Raw genomic sequence first — 25,000 nt, forward strand, 5'->3', positions numbered from 1 at the left:
CGAATTAGCCACAGCCATGCCACTCTCCTTAAGTTCATCGCACTTACAATCAGAGGATTCAGTCATTCCCACACTATTCTTCAAATGAAATAAACTTCCTAAGGATATATACAGTATATATATATATATATATATATATATATATATATATATATATATATATATATATATATATATATATATATATATATATATATATATATATAAATATAATCAATGCAAATAGAGGTATAGTTTTAAAACTTAATTTCTAATGTATACAATATTAAAGGTAAGTTTGTATTTTAATTAAAATTTCCTTACTTATACACATCAACTGTTCGGAATTCATCATTTTTCACATATTCAGTTTTTCAGAGAGAGAGAGAGAGAGAGAGAGAGAGAGAGAGAGAGAGAGAGACTGTTGAGGACTGGAAGAGGCGCGGTCCGGTAACCTAGTAATTTGCCCAAAGTATTAAGGGAAACCGCGAGAGACGACCCACTAAAGGGCTTCGACGTCGGCCAAAGCAGGAGTAGCAATTTAGAAAAAAACAGATACGCATTAACCAGGTTTTCAGTCGGGATATATTACCCTCTTCCCTTGATGATAAGCACTTGAAAAAAAAATCGGTCATCAGTAAACACACAGTTTGTGTATGTATGTATGTATGTATGTATGCATGTGTGTGTATAATAATATATATATATATATATATATATATATATATATATATATATATATATATATATATATATATATATATATATATACACACACACAGTGGCACCTCAGAAAACGAACATAATTCGTCCCAAAAAGGTGTTTGAATACTCAATCAATTTTCCTTATAAAAATGAATGGAAATGGCTTTAACTGGTTTCCCGCTCAAGAATGCTCTTATTAGCAGCCCTTTTTACACAATTAAAATACACCAAAACTGTAAACAGTTATGTTTAATAAAATAAATGAATTGATATGGACTAATTGACCATTGAACCTCACTTTATCTGCAGTAAGAAGACTGCATGGCTCGAGTTGGAGTCACCACTTGCATTCTTTCATAACAGAGTTAGTTGATCTTCCATAGACTTATGCCCAGCCAAGGCCTTCTCTTCTTGAGGGATGTATGTCCTCCTTGGCCTTTCCTAATTAAAAAAGTCAGCTTTACTGCAGTTTAATACTTGTTAGGAACTATAGTCATCAACAATGACATTAACTGGAAGCCTCCCTATGCCTTACAAGAATATGAACGCCACTTCTCTTTAAATTATCAAACCACCCTCGAATAGCCCTAAATATTTCCCAATAATCTGTATCATCACCTTTTACTGTGGCGTTTTTCATTATGTCAATATATTTGCTTCGTCTTTTCGCAAGATCATTTCTGAAATGCTATCACCCCACCACCAACTGGTATTCAGTATTACAGTAAAAAAAAAAAAAAAAAAAAAATCTCTATTCAGAAGTGATAACATTCCTCTTCCTACATTAGCTCCTTCAAGGGCTTCTTTATTTATCAAAATCATGCAGATAAGTAAGTTTGGTATACTATACCATACTCTTTGGAAATGTCGGTCACGCGGACACCTGTTTATGTCTTTTCCTGCATCTCCTTAATTCTATATAAAGGTTCTCAAAACCTTCACTTATCACTGCTGCTACTAACCTTTAGCCTTTATGTTTCGATAAACACGATAAGCACTAAAAGGATATTAGCCAAAACGTTGAACAGAATGGGACTGACTTGGACAAGAGCTATGCGTAAACTGGGTCACTCATTTTTGTCTTAGACAAGTCTTTAGCCTTGGCTAAGTGTCTTGACCCATAGAGGTTGTTTCAATTCGTTTAACTTCCAATTTTGTTCCTTTTTCTGGACAAGAAAATTTCAAAAATTTTGTTCGATCAGTGAATTGTTCAAGTTCTGGGATGTTCGATCCCTGAGATAATACTGTGTATACATACACACACATATATACACACACATATATATATATGTACATATATATATATATGTGTGTGTGTGTGTGTGTAATTATTCTACAAAATTCCGCTGCTTCCTCTACTTTGTCGACCATATGCGTATCACATAAGGCATGGGTGTCTTAATGTTATATGGTTTACTGAAACAGAATCATACTTCTATGAGTTAATTATTATTGAATATTAAATCTTTTCATTTAGCCTACATACCGGCCTTATTGAAGGATGGAATTTCAATGATTGGTAAAATTGGCTAAAAACTGTATTTCCCCAAAAGTATAACGGCAGATGTTCAAGATGTGTGGGTGTGTGTGAGTGTGTTTGTAAGAGAGAGCGAACTCGGACCATAAGCATCTGAGGTTTCCTTTTCTGTGTCAGATGGACTCACATCCCTTCCTAGGCAATTATAATTCGAAGACATACACAAGTTTCCTCAAAAGATTTATAAAAACTGCAGTACCCTTGCTTCACAGGATGATTATATGCGTATACTTGTGAAAATGCAATTAATTTCATGCTTACTACACTAAGGATGCAATCTACTTACATGTGTATAGGTGCAATGACAATGCAATTGTGCACATAAGCTTAAATTTACAAAGCTGAAAATTAACTACATTTAGACATAAATACAAATCCAAGAAGGCGATGTTATTATTCTTGTATTTTCGCTACGAACAAATCTACTCTGCGAGTTCTACTGCGAAAAAAAAAGATTAAAAATGGAAGCAAAATAAACAGTAACATACGACTCAAAACCACACTCTTTATGGATGGAATTCTTTAAAAATAAAACAACAACTGCTGCATATCTCGTCATCGTTAAGGTCTTTAGCATGACCTCTAAAACTATATTACAAAATAAGAAATTAGTTTTTTTGCATTGCATTCCTATTCATATGCTTTTTCTGTCTTATTCATCTCAATTATTTCTCTTTCTTTCAATTTATGATCTTTGAAATATTCATGAATATACTTTATTCACCTTTTTCCGTAACTTTAATACTTTGTAGTATGAATATTCCCAATATCTTTAATTCGTACACTAACTATCAGGGCGAGATCATCATTCTTTCCTAACAACAGAGAGCAGAGCAGTTTCATCGTCCTTTAATGCGGGTTTAAGGAAATTAACCCTACAATAAAACACCAATATGGTATAAGACAGTAACAGTTGTCTTATTTTATGTTAGCCACCCTTATTAATGAAAACGGCTAAATGAGAGAGAGAGAGAGAGAGAGAGAGAGAGAGAGAGAGAGAGAGAGAGAGAGAGAGAGAGAGAGAGAGAGAGATCCTTTACCTGGACTCTTTCTTAATCAGTCACTAGTACCTTTTGAATGAACTTGAAATAATCGCTGAATTTTGTATTGAAGGAGAGATGTTTCAAGATGAAGAAAGGTCTGCTATTATCTCATGACACATTCTTAGTAAGATAAAGAGAAAATCGTATAATCAGAGCGGCAAAGACTAGCAACGGTTTGAGTGAAGGGCCGAAAAAATACTTGCCTCCAAAAACACGTAATACCGGAAGGTTACCTTACTGCAATAACTTCACTTTAAAATATTAAGATTTGTGACCTTGTTCTAAACAACTGCTAATAATGTTATCTCTCCGTCCTTCTAAGATCAAACCAGTGTACAAAAACACTTCTTGAAATTTAATTCTGTAATGTTTGCTGGGTCTTTAAAATTGGAATTTAATGAGATTGAAATAAGCAAATCAGACAATGGCAAGGTTAAGTAAAATTTGGAAATAAAATCGTCTGAAATTACATATAGAAATCAAGCTATATGTCAGTTTAGTGAGGTCGGTGTTATTATATGGACATGAGTCGTGGGATTACAGTGAAACAATATCCAATAGATTTTGTAGATTTGCGAACAAAGCCCTCAGAAGTATATTGGGAGTTAAATGGCGCTATAGGATTACAACTGAAACAATAAGAGATATTACTCGAGTGTCATATGTTGATGAGATAATGGTGAGGGGTAGATGGAGATGGTTTGCGCATGCTCTTGGCACTCCCCAAGAGAGATTAGTTCACCAAACATTCAACTGGGCTCCACAAGGCACTAGAGTTGGAAAACCCAGGCAAACATGGCTGAGGACTGTGAAGCGTGAAGTAGAGATGATAAATGGAGAAGTATTGATTTAAAAGCTCCAGATAAAAACTACTGGCGAAATCTAAGCGAGGCCCTATGCGTCAATAGGCGAGGGAGATGATGCTGATGAATGTTTGCAGTGATGTAGGTAGCGCTTTAGTAACCCATCAAGGTCCTATTGAGGTTTGAATGTCAACGCTTCGTTATCATTTTGAGAGATAATTTTAGGATGAATTCTGCTGCATAACAATAATAAGCAAACTAATTCCACAACATCGCACGGTATTAGAATAGAGCAATCTAATGATATGAGAATGGAACCAATATTAGGTGAAAATGTGCATCAGTTACATTTGCAATTTTCGTTCGATTAATGTTATTGGTGATGGTTAGGTTGAACGTCCGTGTTAACACAGTATACGTTTAAACGCCTACAGTCCTCAGAAAACCCCTTCCTTTCTTCCTTCCTTCTTGCTTTGAACATCAATTGTGAAGATATGCGGTCAAGATTAGGCGGTCACAAATGCCAGCCAAGTTTCACCCTACAAAAAACCACTGCGGATTAAGCAAACTACATTATACATTTGATTGAGGAAGATTTGAAAATTTATTTATAATTACAGAAAATCTAACGTTTTTCTAACGTGACCTACATTAGTTAAAAAAATATATATACACAATCACACAAAGTATCTGCAACCACCTAACTATACCGTTCATTCAATCGCCAACTTGTATCCCCTAACCCCCAATATCCTCAAGCTCCCTCCCCCCACCGAGCTCCTACATGTACATGTGGGTCACTTGAATAAGCCAATAGCATTATTAAGTACACCGTTTCCGGTAATGATGGAGGAGGAGGAAGCCTAGTTGATGATGATGTCTAGGCACCGCCAAGCCATTGGGCCGACCGCTCCCAAAGGTGTTGTGGTTGCGATATTCCTCGAACTCAGTATTTCTCCTTTTATCTATTGAAGTAATTTCATTTCTCGTTTAGAAAATTTGACCAATTCTTTCTACTTCTTGCAGGGACCCTTCTTTGTGATTGTCTAAATTTTACCTACCATTTATCAAAGTAAACAAATTATATTCTATGAGTATTTCCTTGTTTGAGATTACCTTCCACTCAGCTTTTCAGGAAGTTAACCTTTTCCTTTGTCGAAGTCAATTACGTTCCAAATTAGACTTCAAATTCATTTTCCAATGGGAGTTCACGCATCGAAATGACAGGAAATCGATCGTTGTGTTAGCATCATTGACGTTCTACTGTTGTGGCTCATAGCAAAGGGCCATGCACAGTTTTATTCCATGTACACATTTCCTTTTATTTTCCCTGGGTTGATATAGGATAACCCAGAATAACTTGATATGAGGGAGATTTTTTTAACTGCTTAAGGAAGAGAACATTATTTCTTCTATTTTAAACGATACAAATATTGGGCCAGCAATTTCCTTTCACAGTTGATACAACCATCTCCAAAATTTCAAGCTTCTGCGGGTTATCCCTTATTGTAATAGTAAAAATGAAGGTTAGCCTCGCTTTACAGAGATTTCACATACTACAATGCAGGTGAATAGAAAGTATAACCGATGACAGATTACATTAAAAAACATTTACAGAATAATCTTCATACGTTTTTCTGAGTCACAGGTAATGAAGTCCATACTCAAGGGTCGACCATTTTAAATGAGATAACGCACAGCAACATTATGTGCTTGAAACGTGTTTGAATTGCAATGGTAGACTACGTGATTATTGTTGGGGCATGTTTATTCCCATGTGATGTAATACTCACACAACAAGCAGGAAATGAATACTAAAATGTTGAAAAAAAATTATCGAAGAGTCAAAAATACTTCGATAGAAATCCATAAATATAAAAACATATTTTCACGGTAACAATTAATATGATGAATGACTATCAACCGTCCAGAACAAGAGCAGAGTGCATGTTGCAAAGCATTGTGATACTGTTACTTCCTGTTTATTTTCCTGCATTAATAACCTACATCTAAGGAGTTTCTCCTCTTATATTATTAAATCGCCTTCAAAGAATAACTAACGACTGACAATGGGAAGGAGCTACAGGAAGAAAAGTTGGCAGATATAGAACAGCGAAGGTTTTATCAACTCGATCTAAAAAGAAATACTCTCTCCCCCGTAATTGTACGCAATACATATAGTTTCTCTTTTAATGTTCAGTCATTTGTGTGTGTGTGTGTGTGTGTGTGTGTGTGTGTGTGTGTGTGTCGAATCGGGTATCTTATAAAAGCAAATAAAATCCACATTCATATAGCGTTTAAGAAAAAAAAAACTTTTGATAGCCACCGACTGCATTAAGTAACAGCAGACCAGCGAAAGTTCCGGTTTTGCATTTTCTTTTATACATATTTTACGACGGGGATTTTTCTTTTATTTCTTTAGTGTGTGTATATTTATGTATAACGTGTATGCACATGCATTATATTGTCACACGCATACGGTCTGAAATCCGATAACATCGATGAAATATTTATGAGATGAAGCACGGTAAATTAGGATTACAAAACCGCCATCCTTATTTAATTAAAAGATTTAAAGGACGATCATGAATAGCAGAGGCACTGGGCAGTAACACTGCCCTAGCAAGGAGCATGATACCCTAGAAATTGGCCATATATACATATGATCAGCGCTCAAGGAACCTCTCCACCAAGCTAGGATATAGAGGGCCAGGTAATGGCTGCTGATGACTCAGCAGATAGATCTATAGGATCCCCCCCCCCACACCCCAGTCCTTAGCTCACAAGGATGGTGAGGTTGCCGACTCTGAAGGAACTAACCAGTTTGAGCGAGACTCGAAAACCCACCCTTAAGACGACAAAAAATAGAAAAGTTGTGTGATTTCGATAAATGTCCCGATCCCGTTACGTGATTTTCCGTGGTTATTAGGTAGGTGGCAGCAACAACAATAATTTCGAAGTAATATCACAAACTCTAGTATATAGTGGTCCACGAAACATCACTGTCAGATGAATTACCATAAATAGGCATCTTGCAAGAGACTAACAATTCAATAAGAGATTTCGACTAAGAACAAGGGCGAATGTGAGTTAGCATATACAGTAGAGGGGTCTGGTGCAAGCTGAAACGCATTGCAATAAAATCCGAGAACCAACAGAGTATTAGACAATCTTCAATAAATAAACCAAAACACAAGACTTTTAGTAAAACATTGATAAAGATCTCAAAAAATATTTTAAAAATTCCACGTCGAAGTAAAATCTGCCTCAAATTCTTTTGATATATGGAGAAACTAAAGAGAAAAGGAGATTCCACTGTTAATTAAAACACCCTCAATGGAAACCCTGTCTTCGACTCCTGGTGTCGAATATAACAGGTTAAGTCGTCTAATGATCAGATTACAAAAATGTGGGACTTAATATTCGTGTTTCTCTCTCCTCCCTGATTTCCTACCAACCTATAAACTCACATATTATACACACCTTTCATGTGTTTGTGTGATATATATATACATATATATATATATATATATATATATATATATATAAATATATATATACATATATACATACATATATTTATACACACATATATATTAATGAACATCACTAAGTTTCCTTAAAATGTAAGCATCAAGTGTGTGTGTGTGTGTGTGTGTTTAAAATAGAACTTGCAATAAAAAGAATACAAGATATATTTCATTAAATAAAAATATCATATCCATAGATAGGTAGACAGGTACCTGACTGACTGGATTTACAGGTTCTAATAAAGTTCTCTTTATATATTTCTCTTTCTGAGAAGTCCCAAACGCTGTCTCGAGTGAATAGAAGATATTTAAGAGCAAATAAATAAGTAAACGTATTTTTCTTGATGTTAAATGAAATAAGGCTACAGAGCACCTAAACAAGTTTTACTGTTTCTAAATTGTTTGTGAAAATAGATATCCACCAATGAGCATCTAAGACTCTTTTGATGTTTTTCATAATCCATTATCAATATACACTCAAAATACCGCATACACCCCTCCCCCCAATCGTAAAAAAAAACCTAGATCCCTATCGTGACCCAACACCAAGCCTTTCAAAATTCTTAATTGAAATGAACAGTTGCAAAAAAAAATCCTTTTTGGCATTGGTAAAAATCATGAGTAAAATTCGGACAAAAACAGCGTAGATCTCCAACCACAGAATATTTGACAAAAAAATACGATGATGGTGCAGATGGGGGAGAAGATGAGTAAAAACAGATGGTTTGATTAAATAAAAAGTACGATGGTTAGCGAGGTAAGAATTCTTAAGGATAGAGTTCCCATTACAAGGCTAGAATACTATCCCGACAGCCAAGGTCAACGGACACAAAACTTGATTTAAAGGGAGTGAAAAAAGGAGGGGGAAAGGAGGAGTTAAGGCTTCAAGTTCATCCTTCCACTTTAACTGCACTCGATGCCCATTGAAGGAATGAAACATTATTTCACTAGATTTCAAGTTTGTTTACTACACAATATAAACTATATTACATTTCACACTTTCATTTATATTATTTAAATATAAATGTTGTTGAATACGAATTCCTTCAGAAGTCATTTATAACAGTATAGAAGTACGTTGCTTAAATAAATACAGTAAAACAAAGTGCGAGTATATTTATTAATTAATTACTAACCATAGGAATGCTGACGTTTAAATTGACACAAGATATTGAAAAATAGATCAAAGTTAAAACATCTTTGAAATAGCGTCCAATCACAAATACCTAAAAACCTCTAAATATCATTCTATCTGTTGCCTAGATGAAAACAAATTCAACATCTTCTAACTTCAAATTGACCTTAGACTTTGAACAACACATCGAGGGTAAATATATTATAAGAACAACCTGGAGGCTCAATAACAGGAACTTCACCGGAGGAATCCCACTCGACTCCCTACCATCAGAGCTTCTGTTATATGGCGCATAAATGGAGTGGTGGATCGCGCACTTGGAGGCCAAGTCGTTAGGGGTGTGTTGACGACAGAATAACAACTGTCCATCCATGAAACACATGAATATCAACGGATAAAAATAAATCAAAATCAAAATGGTGTCAAATACCAATGTATTAAATGTAGGCGTTTAGATTTATCTCAAGCTATAAATTACTATCATGAAAACTAAGTTCATCAACACCGGATTGTATTTCTAGGAAAATTCTTGAATGTCACAAATACTTAGTTTCATGATTAAACGGATTTCATTAATAATTCAAATGGCTAAATCAACAACAGTGAAATCGGAAAAAATAAATCTCTCTAGATTCGGGAACCAAAGAAAGTGGATATGAGATTTCAGTTTATTTACAAGACGTTCAAGCTTTTTCCCTAATGTTTTATTACAGAAAAGAACTCTGTACAATTGATACAGAAAAGAAATTGAGGTCAATTTCCTACTTTTTGTGGGAAGCTATTTCATCTTATTACAAGTTTAATGTGTGTGGGTGTGTACAGTATGTATTCATGTGTATTATGTAAGTGTGAGTGTGTTCCAACTTGTTTCATTCATGTTAAGACAAAAAAAAAAGGCTTTCTACTTACGCAATCGGACCATCTCGTCTTCATTGAACTGCGATGTGTCGGCATCTTCGTTGAAGATGTGATAATCAATGTTCTCACAGTAGGTTTCCACTGGCGACAGATACAGGCCCTCTGAAAAGGAAAACGAGACGTCAAATGACCAGAAAATACATAAAAACGGATACAATAACAATAGACGAAAAAACTATTTTACAATCAAATTAGAACTAGTGCACTCAGTAGAGAGTATGCCTTCGCCACGCCAAGCAGTCTTATTTGGCTCTCAACTCTACTGCGTGCTCGTACTTCAATGTATTTTCTTCAAATGGATTTGTCCTTGGGTCATAACCCAATGTCCAAGTTTCGTTGAAATTGGTTTCGTAGTTTTTGCGTAATATTGTTCACAAATAAAAAGTAAGCTAACAAAATATTTACAATTTACTTAAAATTGCGATTATATTCAAAGTACAGCTGCGTATTCGTACTTTGATGTGCTTTATCCAAAATGTTACAGAATCAGCCTTGATTCACACCGAACATGACTACCATGTTTGATCGAAGTCAGTAGTTTTTGTGCAAAGCTGCTCACAAACAAACAGACAGGGGTGAATACATTCCCTTCGCAAAATCTTTGATTTTGTCGAAGGCAATTAAATATATTATGTATAGGGGTCAGGGATCGTGGCAGATGCACACCATCCATATTTCATAACTACAAACAATAAAAACATTTTTGTGGATTCGATATATACAAATAATATTGATTTTAAAACTTCCAATTTTCTCTTAAGCCTATTAATTTCTAATTTCTAATTATCAGGGCTGCATCATCATTTCACTTCCAAAAGATCAGCTGTTCCGTGGAAGATTTTGTTCATAAATTAAAATGGCAATAAACAGATACAGCTTTTGGGCTTATTGCACACTTCTTTTCAAACTAAGGTGGTAGCTTAGCTTGTAATAATAATGAATAATAATAATATAATAATAATAATAATAATAATAATAATAATAATAATAATAATAATAATAATAATAATAATAATGAGTCCCAGTCCATGAACCAATTAAAATATTTGACGGGGTCTGAAGGCATCAAGTATCACCTGTAATTCCAAGGCAGCTGTGTTATTTGCAGAACAATACCACCCTCGTATGAAATCATCTTTCATGCAGCTGGAAAATGATTTTTTTTAGTTGTAAACATATTTTTTTTGCAAATGCCTTACAGTAAATTCAAGTCGACAAATCACAATATCCAGTGATTCACTTTTTGTGATTATATACTTGTTTTTTTTTATCACTTTTAAATCTAGATGATTATATATATATATATATATATATATATATATATATATATATATATATATATTATATATATATATAAACAGGGTCGGTGATGAGATGGACATATAATTAACGACATGAGGAAATACTACCTTTTTAGTATTTGGCTGGTTGACTAGCAAGAAATGCGAGTTAATTTTGTCCAACACAAGCCCCTTGAACATTTATAGGGCCGGTCATAGGACCACCATCCTCTGCCCATGAATACCTAATGAAACCCAGAAGAGCAACACTATCCTGGGCAACCCCTTCCTAGGGGATAGAAAGCCAAACACATACAGTGGATATGTGCATCCCAAGATTTCTGGCAAATTAATGAAATGGTGCACTGTGTGTGTAAGTATGTATATGTGTGTGTGTAAGGGAGAGTGTCTCTAATTGATACAACCATGTTTATTGCACTGGGTGGTTCATTCATTATTAAAAGGATGCTAGTGTCAGAGACTTTCTCTCTGGAGAAAATTTAATGTGCGGACCCTATCAAAGGGTGATACAGGACTATGGGGAGATTCATGTACAATTCAACACTAAGTGGGTGGTTGGAAAGAAAATACATGACAACAAACTCCGCCCCAAAACCATGTTATAATTGAGAGAGGCTACGCAAATCCTCTAAGTTTTATCGTGCTGAACCCGCAGTAGACCATGCAACCAACGAACGGAACTGCCGGCCCGAAATGCCTTGTCGCTATTATGTGGCCAACACAAAGATAATGAACTTGAGGCGTCTCTGAAGATATTCGTCTATAAAACACTGCGTTCATAAAAAGAACAAAAAACGCTTATTTACAAATTCACCCATCTTTTTTCTTTTTAATCCAAAAATGATTTAAAACTTATTTCTTAAAAAAAAAGTGCTTCCATAAATAGACAATTGATTTCAATACGAGCCATTGTTTTTTATTGTGGAAACAATATATATTTCCTTTTAAAAGTTAAATCATTATTCATATTTACAAATCAAGTCAAGGTGGCGGAACAGCTGGAGAGGCAACCGCAATGACCGTAACTCGCCCGGAAACTAAATCAATCACAAGGAAAAAACTGTAGAGGAAAATTTAATTCAATATTCGACCATTATTCTTTAGATCTTTTAAGCTTGATTTATTATGAGTTATCTGGCATCCTGACATCTAAGGATATTGACGCCGAAGATTTTTAGAGAGATTTCTTACCTCTAAAAAAAGAAAAAGAATAATGACCAGTAATAAGAAATGTAAGACAAAAATAATGAGCATGGAAAGAGATAAAAAGATTCAGGTATACTGATAATAGGTTTCCTCAACTTAATAGAAGAGAGAATATAAATATTGGATTCTAGCTTCTTAAGACTAATGTTGTTACTTGAAATATTTTTAATTGTTCAATACTTTTCGAATTGAATTTCCTTAGTTCCTTTCCTCGTCGGGCTATTTTTCCCTGTTGGAGCGCCTGGCCAACTAGTGTTGCAGCTTAGCTAGTAATAACAATAATGATAAAAAAATGTCTAGGTATATCTTGTTGTTCACACAAGCCTATGCTTTGCGTTTGAGATTAAAATAATCATGCAATCCAGAAAGTAATGCTGCTTCACAACAGTCGGAATGTCCAATGTCTAGCCCAAATAACAGCAGCTCGCAACCGTAGGTTCGACATTATCGTGACCGAATGGTTGACTGAAAGGAGAGCTTGGCTGCATTGACAAGATGGAGTCGTCAAACCCGAGTGCAGAATGGGAAATTGGATCGCTTGTTCAAGGAGAGAGAGAGAGAGAGAGAGAGAGAGAGAGAGAGAGAGAGAGAGAGAGAGAGAGAGAGAGAGAGACAGACAGACAGACAGAAAAAGAAAACTTTGGCCAGGTAGGTATTTAGTCACCAACGCATAATAGAAAAGAGTATAACCAACGGTGCACTAAACATCAAAGCTAAAATACCAACATACATTCGGAGAGAGAGAGAGAGAGAGAGAGAGAGAGAGAGAGAGAGAGAGAGAGAGAGAGAGAGAGAGAGAGAGAGAGAATACAACCACTCAATACACACGACCAAAAAAAAAGGGGTCTAGTGAGACGAACCAGATAACTGATACGACAAACTCAAAAAAGCGTCATTTCCTATGGACGACGCACGGCCCTTCGTGTCGACATGGAACGTGCATGTTGTTGATCTATATAGGTTACAACTCCGGTTTACGGTCCCGCAAGGGAAGGGGGGATTGGGGGGAGAGGGAAGAATTCGAAGAGGTGGGGAGGGAGGAGATAAAGAAGAAGGGGAAGTGGAGGAGACGATATTTGAGGAATGGACTGTAGTAGATAGAATGACCTAAATATGAAGACGATGTAGAAGCATTTAGGGAGGGAAGGGTTGAGGTGGGGATGGAGGGAGGGGGGGATGGTGGTTACATATACCCTAGGGGGAGGGAGGAACGAGGCCTCTACTCATATAATACTTTACATAAGACTCACAAGGTTAAAGCTTTACATGCATAATGACTTCTCAATTCGCAAGACTTAATCAATTGATCATTCTTCAATATTGGTATTAATTTCAAATAGTGGTCAAAAGTTATGCAAACAAGCATTCATTAGTATTCCAGACCAGTTTCACATGTTCATCTTATAATTGGTTTCCGATCACAAACCCAATAATGTACCAGCGAGTACCAGGTGAAATTCAAGGCCTAACTGCCGATCACAATTAGACCTTAACTACAACAGGCAAGACCTAACCACTCCCGGAATCCCCATGTGAAGATAGGAAATTATTCTTCGAAACAAAATAGAAAATTATTCTAGGAAATTATCCTTCAAAACGAAATAGTTTTAAACCGACAATATAGGATAGGAACATCAAAACCAAGTTACTTAAAAAAAAATATTTTAAAAATGTGGAAAAAAAACCCTTTCTCTCCCTCTGCGCACTACTGATCAACTAGGCTGGTTGTCTCCTTGTATGGTGGTAGTCTAAGCATAACAAACATGGCTGGACAACTTCCATAAGAGTTTTACTCAAGATTCAATCAGCATTGGCAACCACCAAACTGTTTAGTTGGCAGGTTTCATTGAAAATAAAAAGGCTTTTATGTGATAACATTGTGCCTTGAGCTCGTATCATAAATTAAGCTTCAAACTAGCTTCCTGACTAGTAGGTGGTAACGCGTTCGCCTAACATTGGCATGGCAGCAAATCGATCCCCGCCAGGAGCCCTCAGTTTAATCTGTTTACTGGGGAGGCCACTACTGTGGTTGGGTGCCACAGTGGAGGGTTGGGCTTGCCCGCCTGACGTTCTAGTGAGTATCTATTCTGATAAAACTGGGACTGACACCAGACACCTTTAACCTTTACACTATAGGTGGATTATTTGCTGATGAATTCGGTGTTAGTCAAGGTCTAAATTTTATTGAGAACTCGGATTTTGGTAATAGCTGTTCAATACATGTGTATATAAACAGAAAATCAATAACAAAAATAACGACAACTAATACTAGCATACAACACGTTCTATCAGGGGCTGAGCGCAGAGTCAGAAGCCTAACCTATTGAAAAACAAACTCCATAAAATTGAAGACTAACCTTTCCAGTTTCGTAGGAGCGGTTATGTCGTCGAGAAACCAGAAAGCTGAGATACCTGGTGTGATAAAGGACATCAACAGATCAAATATCATACTCAGCTTTTTTGCAAATGAAATCCGAGGTAAAAATATATGCATACTAACGACGACGTAGAAAGTAGGTTGGCCAGGACACCAGTTACCCGTCGAGATTCTACCGCTAGTGTGTTATGGGGTCCTTTGACTAGCCAGACCGTACTAAATAGGATCTCTCTCTCTGGTTACGGTTTATTTTCCCTTTGCCTACACATACTGGCCTATTCTTTACAGATTCTCCTGTCCTCATACACCTGACAACACTGAGATAACTAAACTATTCTTCTTCATCCAAGTGGTTAACTACTACACTCTTGTTGTTCAGTGGCCACATTCCTCTTGGTAAGCAACTCTTCTAGGAGGACGACACTAAAATCAAACCATTATTCTCTAGTCTTGGGTAGTGCCATGGCCTTTGTACCATGGTCTTCCAGTATCTTTGGGTAGAGTTCTCTTCTTGAGGGTACAGAGTGGTTCACTATTCTATTTTATTTCTCTTCCTCTTGTTTTGTTAGTGTTTATAGTTTATATAGGAGATATCTATTTTAATGTTGTTACTGTTCTTGAAATATTTTATTTTTGCTTGTTTAATTTCTTCACTGGGCTATTTTCCCCGTTGGAGCCCCTGAACTTATAGCATCCTGCTTTTTCATCTAGGGTTATTGCTTAGCAAATAATAATAATAATAATAATAATAATAATACAAATACTAAATTCAATTAACAACACTAAGATATCTCAATATACCACAATGTCTTCTCAGCCATAATTGAACCACGAATGGTCAATCCAACTTCGAACACGGTAACCATGACGCACGAGTGACCCCTAACAAGCATTCTTTGGCCACAAGGACCACCTAACAGTAACACACAAAGGTAACGGCATCAATAAAAACAATAAAAAGAACAGAGGACTTTCGAATATGCCAAGGAAACAAAGCTGAAATCTTCCAAGCATTAACGAAACCTTCGTTTAGCTGGATACCGCGAACTGAACTGATCCATTTCATTGCAAGATGGAAGATATAACTATTGAAGTATAGCAAAATCTATAAAGGTTGCTTGAATATAACTAGTAGAATGAAAAGGTTTCACACACACACAAACACACAATCATCATCATCATCTTCATCACCGTTATCCCTACATTAAGGGGTCGGTTGCCTGAAGCGCCCTCTCCAATGCGTGTGGTAGGGGTGTCATAGAAAGCGTCTACAAGGACAGCTGCTGCCTTGTAATCTTGCTTTTTAGCAAAAGGCTAAACCTACTGCTAATATATCTCGAAATTACGGTTTTGCAATTGGATTATTTAGTCAAAGGCTAGTCCCACCGCCAATAACTCTGGTTGATGAATGCAAGGACATGCTTGCAATTGTAAAAATCCTCTGGCAAATTAAGAACCAGACCTGAAACACAAAAAATATGCACTTATATATATATATATATATATATATATATATATATATATATATATATATATATATATATATATATATATATATATATAGCATATTTACTTGGTTGTCAAAACTAAACTCGAAATAATTTCAGCACGAAAATACGTTCCCTTTTTCAGTAATAGAAAAGAAAATATAAAAAATAGCATCATAAAACCTTAATTTGACGAATAATGCTATCATTAAGAAATTTCATTTCTTCATAGTAAAAATAACAAAATCCATACACAATATATATATATATATATATATATATATATATATATATATATATATATATATATATATATATCTCACACCACACCACACAATAAAAATAAAGACAACCATTAAGAATAAGAAAGAACCATATAAGTAAGTACTCTCTGGTTTATCAACCCCAACTCCCGCCCCCCCCCCCCCGGCCCCTATCATTTCCTTGGCCAATGAGCGTAACAAGTAGGTTGAAGTGATTCCAGCGCAGTTCTTCCACTGTAAGCTACTATCTATCCACGTAAGTAGCAACTGAGAAAACCTTAGCGAAGGTCGACCTCATTTTCTACCGCGTGCAAATGACGATGATTATGCTTTAGTCGTTCTTCTTGGCAAGTCTAGGATTTAGTTAATTTGCACACACATCAGTATGCGTGTATATACATACACACATACATACATCATTGCATACCAAATATCATATATATATATATATATATATATATATATATATATATATATATATATATATATATATAATGCACACATACATACATACATTAAAATGAGTTTAAAAATCAGAGATCACATTGAAGGTACCCATTAACCTCTTCTATTTATTTGACAAGATATATAATTTTACTGACAAAGAAGTAAAACATTAAACGTTAGTTCCTTGTAAATCTTAAATAAAAAGGACACTGCTCCCAAAAAGCTCTTCTCAAAATATGGCTGCTCCTCCTCGGCTAGTAGACCGCATCTTCCAATGCCATGACATCCATCGCTCGTCCTTGATGCCTTTTATGGAAAAACAAAACAAAAATAATTGCATGGCCAACTTCGAAATTGCTTTTTGGAAGCAAAGAAAGTCAACAAAAAACTTTCAATTTCTTTCAGAAGATCGACTTAAGCTTGGACATCCTATTGCAATTAACTCGAATATGAAGGTGATTCTACAATGAAGAATATGGGTTTCCTTAGCATCCTTCATCATTTTAATTTCCATGTTTCCCTCCCTTTGTTTTCACGGAATCTACTATATAACATTTCAGAAGATTTATTAGTTTACTTAAGCTACGGATCCTAAGCAAGCAAATTATCATGTAAAAGCACTTATGTAAATAAAAGACCATAAAAGAGAGTAGAAGAAAAAACATGAAAACTAAGTGTTTGTCGGTGTTGTTCACAATGAGAACAAGCATAATTAACCAACTATTCGAAATCAAGACATTGGTCACCGTTTCCATAATTTTCATTTTGAGTTCAAGATAAGATTAAACGAAGTGGCCCCAAAACTCTGAAAAGAGAGAGAGAGAGAGAGAGAGAGAGAGAGAGAGAGAGAGAGAGAGAGAGAGAGAGAGTATATTTCGATGAGAACTTTAATGTTGAATATCACTGGTCCATAAATACCGTTTCCTAAGTTTGCATGATTAAATTGTCAGTTTCTCATTAGCACTCCTGTCAAAATCTCCCACGGCCACGGAAGGTAAAATTCCAATCTCCAGCCAAGTCTAAAGGAAGTACTCTTATGACTCCTCGGAGGAAGCACAAAGAAATTGAGGAGGAAGACAAGAGAGAAAAAATAAGGGAGAACGGAAAGGAGGGGGGGGGAGGGAGAGAAAGAAGAAGCGGCATAAAGTCTTGCTTGGGTAGCGGCGCATTGCATTCCCTGAACCTAACCACGAGCCCTGTAACCCCCCCCCCCCTCCCCCCAACAACCCCACTCCCCTTGCTTCTTTCACACCCATCAGTCCTGATTAAGCCTTCGCTGCTTAGGGCGAACCTCAAATAAGCCTTATTATAACAGGGCGTCTTGGCTCAAACATGCAAGAACTCACAAATGAGACTTATTTACGATCTTACATAATGCATGGCCTAAAATTGCACTCGCTCATAGAATATGACCTTATGATAATCAAAGCTTATAATGGATTGATACAGGCTATTATTGGCTACTAAATTAGGTATCAAAGACAAATTGATAAAGTCTGAAATATATAACAGACATCGAATATCGAAGATTTCACTGGAGATTTCAACAGTTCAAAGTAATGATCCCATAACTTCAACGGCATTAACAAGCAAAATATTTCAAAATTATTTAGACAGGCAATTCAGTTTAAGAAATATTCTGCGCCACAAAAGGAAAAAATATTGATATAGTAAATGAAACGCAATGGACTCAAATACTTCTATCGTGTTCGTAATACTAGGTTCGCTGTTAATTCTGATAGTTGGTCCTTTTCCATCGAGACTCAATACCACACAGTACTCTAAGTTTTATTCCAGCTGTGACCAAGATGTGGAATGATCTTCCTACTCGGGCAGTTGAACAGGTAGAACTTCATAAGTTCAAACCTGCAACAAATATTTTTATGTTGAACAGGCTGACATAAGTATTTTTGATAGATTATATATGAAATTATCAGTTTTAATGTTACTGCTTTTAAAATATTTTATTCAATTGTTTTTTTATTCATATCGTTTATCTATTTCCTTATTTCATTTCCTCACTGGGCTATTTTCCCTGTTGTAGCCCCTGGGCTCATAACATCTGTTTTTTTTTTCAACTAGGCGTGTAGCTTAACTAGTAATAATAATGATAATAATAATAATAAAATATACGATTTTAAATTTATGATCAACTAAACTGTGTACAAATAACAGTAATAAACACTATAATATATATATATATATATATATATATATATATATATATATATATATATATATGTGTGTGTGTGTGTGTGTTTGTGTGTGTTTGTGTGTGTTTACTGTTAAGGCTAAAAATATAAACGACTGCCGATTGAACACGCCTAATGAATATGATCATTTAATCTTTCTCACAGAAACGTAGGAAGAACAAGCGAAGTGAATCGGGCAGGCATTTAACCACTATGGAGATAACGGCAAAATGAGTGAATTTAATTCCCTTGATTCCTGTATTAGTTAAAGAGTCAGTTACACTAAAGACCGTGAGACCACTTCCTGTGCCAACCTCTAACAGTTTCTCCCTTTTTCGTTTTCTACGGGAACTAATGGTGGGATCCCAGAGGCCATGTCAAATCGGCCTCTGTCCGCTATCACACACGCCAACGCCTCTCTTCTGGCACCTTGTAAAAGCATCGAAGTCCAAAGGGTACTCTCTGCGGATCACAGTAAGCACTGACTAATGTATTCTATTTTATGAGGGTGGTATAATTGTAACCGTGAACGTTCGTGCTTTATGAAATCGCCTTAATGAACAGGTAACTTCAGCTTTGTCACAAATTTAGAATACAAAATTGCCTTAATGGACATAGGTATAGAGACCAATAAAAATGGTGTTGGTGTTTTATCTTTTTCGCTGGAATTTGGCACACTAATATACTAGCAAAGATATTTAAAACTACACTTAGCACACACAATCACCGATGCCTTAGGCCTGGGGTATAATAGAAGAAACGTCATTTGCTTGAATTACCTTTACAACCTTGTAGTTTTTGTTACTGGGATTTGGGTGACTATATGGTTATCCACCGAGTCATCAAAAGCCATTGTCTGGTTCTCCCCAGTGTTAGTTTGGGTGGGTAGGGTCTCTAGGCCATTGCCCCTTCCGCTCATCAGCCACTTACAAGTATATGATCAGGCAGAATAAATGTACCGTTGTCCAAGCAGAAAGACGTTAAGCCCTGTCTCATCGATTATGTTAGGGTCTATTCACGACACGAGTACACTATTACGAATATATTTTTTTATTTATAAGACATTCAAGACTATGTAATAATAACTGTTTATGTGTATCTTCACCCATACAGCCCTAAGTGTCTCCAGTGAAAGTAAACAACCCAAGACTATCATTGCGGGTTCAAATGTAGTCGCCTTCTTCCTGACTGATTATGAGACAGCGTCGGCGAAGGAAAGAGAAATCCGTAATTCAGAAGCTCAAAAAGAGGAGGGACGAATATTCAAGTGGCGAAAATGACGAAATCTTTGGCTTCATTTCCCCCGATCTCTTTCATCTGCTCCGACGCAGAATCAGGCGTGAAAATTACGGATCATGTGTCGCGATGTGCGTCTTTGGCAATGGTTATTTTCGAAATAAAGTTAATATTTTTTGTGAAATTCTATTTTATATTTCCTACCAAACAGACAGCTAGAGACACACACACAATACATACATACATACATACTTACACACACACACACACACACACACATATATATATATATATATATATATATATATATATATATATATATATATATATATATATATATATATATATATTGTATTACTATCAATAAGTTTCCTTGTATTTCATACGCCATTCAACAAAACTAAAGAAAACTTAAGCAATAGCCATCTATGAATACTGCATGAGTCACCGACCAGGCTGCTCAAGCAGGACCGTCCTTTAACAAACTTGGTTCCTTTATATGAGGAACGGAATGCATTTAAAACTTTCCGTATTTCATGGAAAGTTATCAATTCCGCTTGAAATTTATAATACTTAGAAAACGATTATACGCGGTTTCCTTTGAACAGTATTATGAAAATTACTTTTAAAATGCCCTATCTTTTTTTAAAATAATGAATATTACTTGCAGACAAGTTACCATTTCTATTTTATATAAAACTACTTTTTCTCTTTAAATGTATTAGATTATTTATAAATCACTACCACTTTTTAAAGCAAAATATAAAGTCATGAATTTGTGAAACCAAAAACTTTTCTAGTTGCCCTTGTGGTACCTGAATGTTGGCTCGCACTCTCGTAAAAACAATTAAGTTATGATAACATCCAAAACGAATTTATGACTCGACAAGAACTCAACTTCCCCTCCCAACTGATTAATCTTAGATGTCATTAATGTTCAATTTTTTGTGTTGAAGAGAAATAATGGAAATAAGGAAATGATAAAAACGATACAAAATATATTACACAGGAAAACAACGGGTCGGAACCGATGTAACAAATACAAATATGTAAATTTGAAAGGGAAAGTTGATACAAGAGAGACGAAGCATTTTATTAACAAACTGTCATTTATCATTCTGTACCTCAAGACAAACCCGTTGAGAATGGACCAGAAGCTATTGCAATTCCCCACACCTGATGTGAAGAGAACAGAACAAAGACGGCTGTACAAATCCATCGGAAGAACAGCCAACTTGTGCCCGATACTGGAAAATAAACTTGGCTAATCCGCCAATCATTACCGAAGAATCATTAGCGTGTTAGCAAAAATCCAGGCCCGGTGCATTCTATTGACACAACCAGTTTGCTCAAAGGCTGCTCGGCATGACTTGTTTTCACAGCATTTCCAAAAATTGGTTTTACTTACGGTTACAAGATTACCATATCTTGGAGTAAACATTCTTCTGTGCAAATCTTTCAATGCGCGATCATATAAATATTTTGCAATTTGAATTTATCTGCAAAGCTCAAAGAAAAATACAAAAGGAAAGATTGAAAGAAAAAGAGGGAGGGGCTCTTGTTACTAAGCTTGGGTCAGAGAGAAAGTGTAGGGGTCAAACATGTCTCGTCTGAGGTCACTTGTGTGCCTTTTAGCTGCCTCTAGTTCACTTCTCTGGCTCCTTCCCTACTGAAGAACGTTCTTAACAATGGCCCTTTCGTCTCCTCCAAAGCACCACAACAAAGGTCGTCTCTCTCTGGTTTCCTTTGATCTAAACTTTCAAAGCTCCCTATGTTCGGTCCAATTATGCAGGTACCATTCAACAGCGGTCTGGGTTCCACTTGGAGGAACCATTCCACAGCAACCAGGGCCCCACTCGACTAAAACATTCTATTATGCCCACTTTCTGCTTTCGAAAATTCCATTTGACCAAAGTGAATATGAATATATCTAACACGTGCAGTAAGGAGTTCTCATAGCACTCTTTCACTGGAGCGCACAAGGTCTTACATGACTCCTTCATGCACCATCTGCTTATTCGGCGCCAGCCCATTTTCAGCTCTCCCTCCCTCTCTCTCTCTCTCTCTCAATATGAACACGCAAGTCAGTACACAATTCCTTCTGGCACCATCTGTTTATGCGCACGACCAAGCATCACCTCTCTAGTCACCCATTGTGACCTTTCTACATTCTAATATGCCCGAGAGCATTTTCTATTTTTTTTTCTCTACCTCTCACTTTACGGTACGATATCACGCAATCACTGATGCCTTTTGGTTGCGATGATAAAACCCATCTACTTCTTTCGAGACAATAAGGAGTCAGAGATGAAACTATGTAAGAGATAATGTCGTATTGAGATAAAGATATGAAAGACTAAGTTACTTTAAGGACTAAACAGATGCGGAAACTCAAAAAGTTATTCAAGAAACTACGCCATTCCTTAAAAAAACAAATATGAAACTGAATAAAAGGTTATTAAAAATAACCGCAAAAGAGAGATAAATGATTTACAGGAAGAGCGCCAGTGGAAAGACCTTCAGAAACTAGCCTGAATGATGGAGATTATGAAATACGCAATATAATGACCCAATGCTTAGAATAGAAAAAGGTGTTCCCACGTCATAATTACAACTAGCAATTACGACGTGTCAGTTTGATTATACATATTAAGTTTGTTAATCTTTGCTTGAATTACTTCTCTCAACCACGGATGTTATCTTTAGAGGAAGAATATTTTTGCAAATTTAATGATCATGCGGACCTATTTGAATAAAATTTCTCATACCTTGAATAAATTTAACAAATAACTATAAATAACAACAACGGCAACAACAACTACTACTACTAGTAAAACAATAACTACAACAATGAAAATAAATTGAATGAAATTACTTGAAAAAGTTTCAAAGTGTAGGCAATGCTATTCGTCCTAATGAGGCACACAAGTGATTACATACGAGAGAGAGAGAGAGAGAGAGAGAGAGAGAGAGAGAGAGAGGAGAGAGAGAGAGAGAGAGAGATTTAATTTCTGTTCGTTATTTAATTTCAAAGCCTGTAATATTGTGGGCTCAATTATCACTCGCTAACTAAATCCACACCAATAAATCATAACTTAATAAAATTTCAATGAGAAAGAAAATCTTTGAGCATAATTAATTTGCATAACATTGCAACATATTACATTACACCAGCAATACTCTGTGCAATATTGATACACCAATTAACTCTACTTTCAAATGAGATTTTAAAAGCATATTTCTTACCACATTACGACTAATTCAACCCCCCCTCCCTCCCCTCTCTCCTCTCTCTCTCCTCTCTCTCTCTCCTCTCTCTCTCTCTCTCTCTCTCTCTCTCTCTCTCTCGAATAAACCGTTGTTTCCGCAAACTTGTCTAAAGCGAACGCTTTGGTTAACTTCTCCCATTCATCAGCGGAGGCAAATATTGATCCAAGACGAAGGCTCCCATCTGTCAAAACTGTATCCGTGAAATGGAGAGGTTCTGATTACATAACAGAACACCCCGGATTGTTTACATAACACTGCAATGGCTGGAAATTCCTTTCTTATCATTTCAACCAATTTCTCAACCACACGTAAGACGTGAAGGAGGACTGTGGGGGCTGTAATTTATAGCTTAGTTATCCCCATTCGAAAAAAATAAAGGTTCGATCAATACATCCACTAGATATTATATATATATATATATATATATATATATATATATATGTATATATATATATATATATATATATATATATATATATATATATATATATATATATATATCCTCTTTTCGGGGGAGAGAGAGAGAGAGAGAGAGAGAGAGAGAGAGAGAGAGAGAGAGAGAGAGAGAGAGAGAGAGAGAGAGAGAGAGAAGAAGTCAAACTTTAATCCGCATACGGACCCTATTAATAAATATATTATATACAACTAATTTAAAACGCTGACATACACAGATATAACACCGGTTTGAACAGTACTTAGAAGGGCGGCCACCAATGAATGGGCTCACGTGACCACTGTGCTTTTAATATATTTTTCTATCTATTATGAAATACACATTATGTTCTTACAAGCTATAACATATATACATCATAGTATATTTACATAATTGATTTTTCATTTTACAGAGTGCATTTACCATTTAAATCTTTACTATTTATCTAAACACGTTTTTAAATAAAAAAAATATATCTAGTCGTGAATACTTTTTGGTAGAAGTTTTAAATCCTATTTTATTTAATCGACCGGTATGAGCAGAAATGCATCCCAATGAGAAGCGAGAAACGTAGAAGCAATATCCATTACACGTGAAAGGAGGAAGAAATTATTTAATTTCACATACAGTACATTACAAACTAGAGTTAAGATGCTCTTCAATAAACACATCAGCAGCAGACTGTAAAATTACTGTGAAATATCGAAGGACAAATTTACTGATATACGAATCTGCTACAGGTCATTTATTTGATATTCGAGAATATCATATTGTATGTTTTTTTATTACTTAAACATTCTAATCTATTTCATATTATTAAATAAATATTGATCATAGGCGTCGACGAGTAGCGTTATTTTGATAGCCTACTGATGAAAATCAATTAATATAATTCTGTTTATTCTCACACATATTCGGGAAGATCTGCTGATGGAAAAGTTTAGCCAAAGGCCTCAACCAAATTAACAAAAGCCATCTGTTTGTAAATATTTTTACAGAAAAATATTTAGCCTTTGGGCAACGCTAAAAAACAAAACTTTATAACAAAAAACAGTAACAATCACTGTTATTTATTTGGCATAGCCTCCCCGCAAAACAAGGCGCTTTCAGAAGCTGGTGATGACCGCCGTAAAATGGC

General features: G+C 35.7%; 1 protein-coding gene across 3 annotated transcripts in view; it reads right to left on the bottom strand.

The window, feature by feature from the left end:
- The window catches only part of LOC137653562 (transmembrane protein 114), a 107,613-nt gene that overhangs the window by 32,854 nt on the left and 49,759 nt on the right, over positions 1 to 25,000 (bottom strand). For all 3 annotated transcript variants that reach the window (XM_068387069.1, XM_068387068.1, XM_068387067.1), the window contains exon 3: positions 9,642 to 9,752. In XM_068387069.1, the coding sequence (XP_068243170.1) occupies positions 9,642 to 9,752 (111 nt within the window). The remainder of the gene's footprint in view (positions 1 to 9,641; positions 9,753 to 25,000) is intronic.

This window comes from Palaemon carinicauda, chromosome 14 (assembly GCF_036898095.1).
Source record: "Palaemon carinicauda isolate YSFRI2023 chromosome 14, ASM3689809v2, whole genome shotgun sequence".
Classification (NCBI taxonomy): Eukaryota; Metazoa; Arthropoda; class Malacostraca; order Decapoda; family Palaemonidae; genus Palaemon; species Palaemon carinicauda.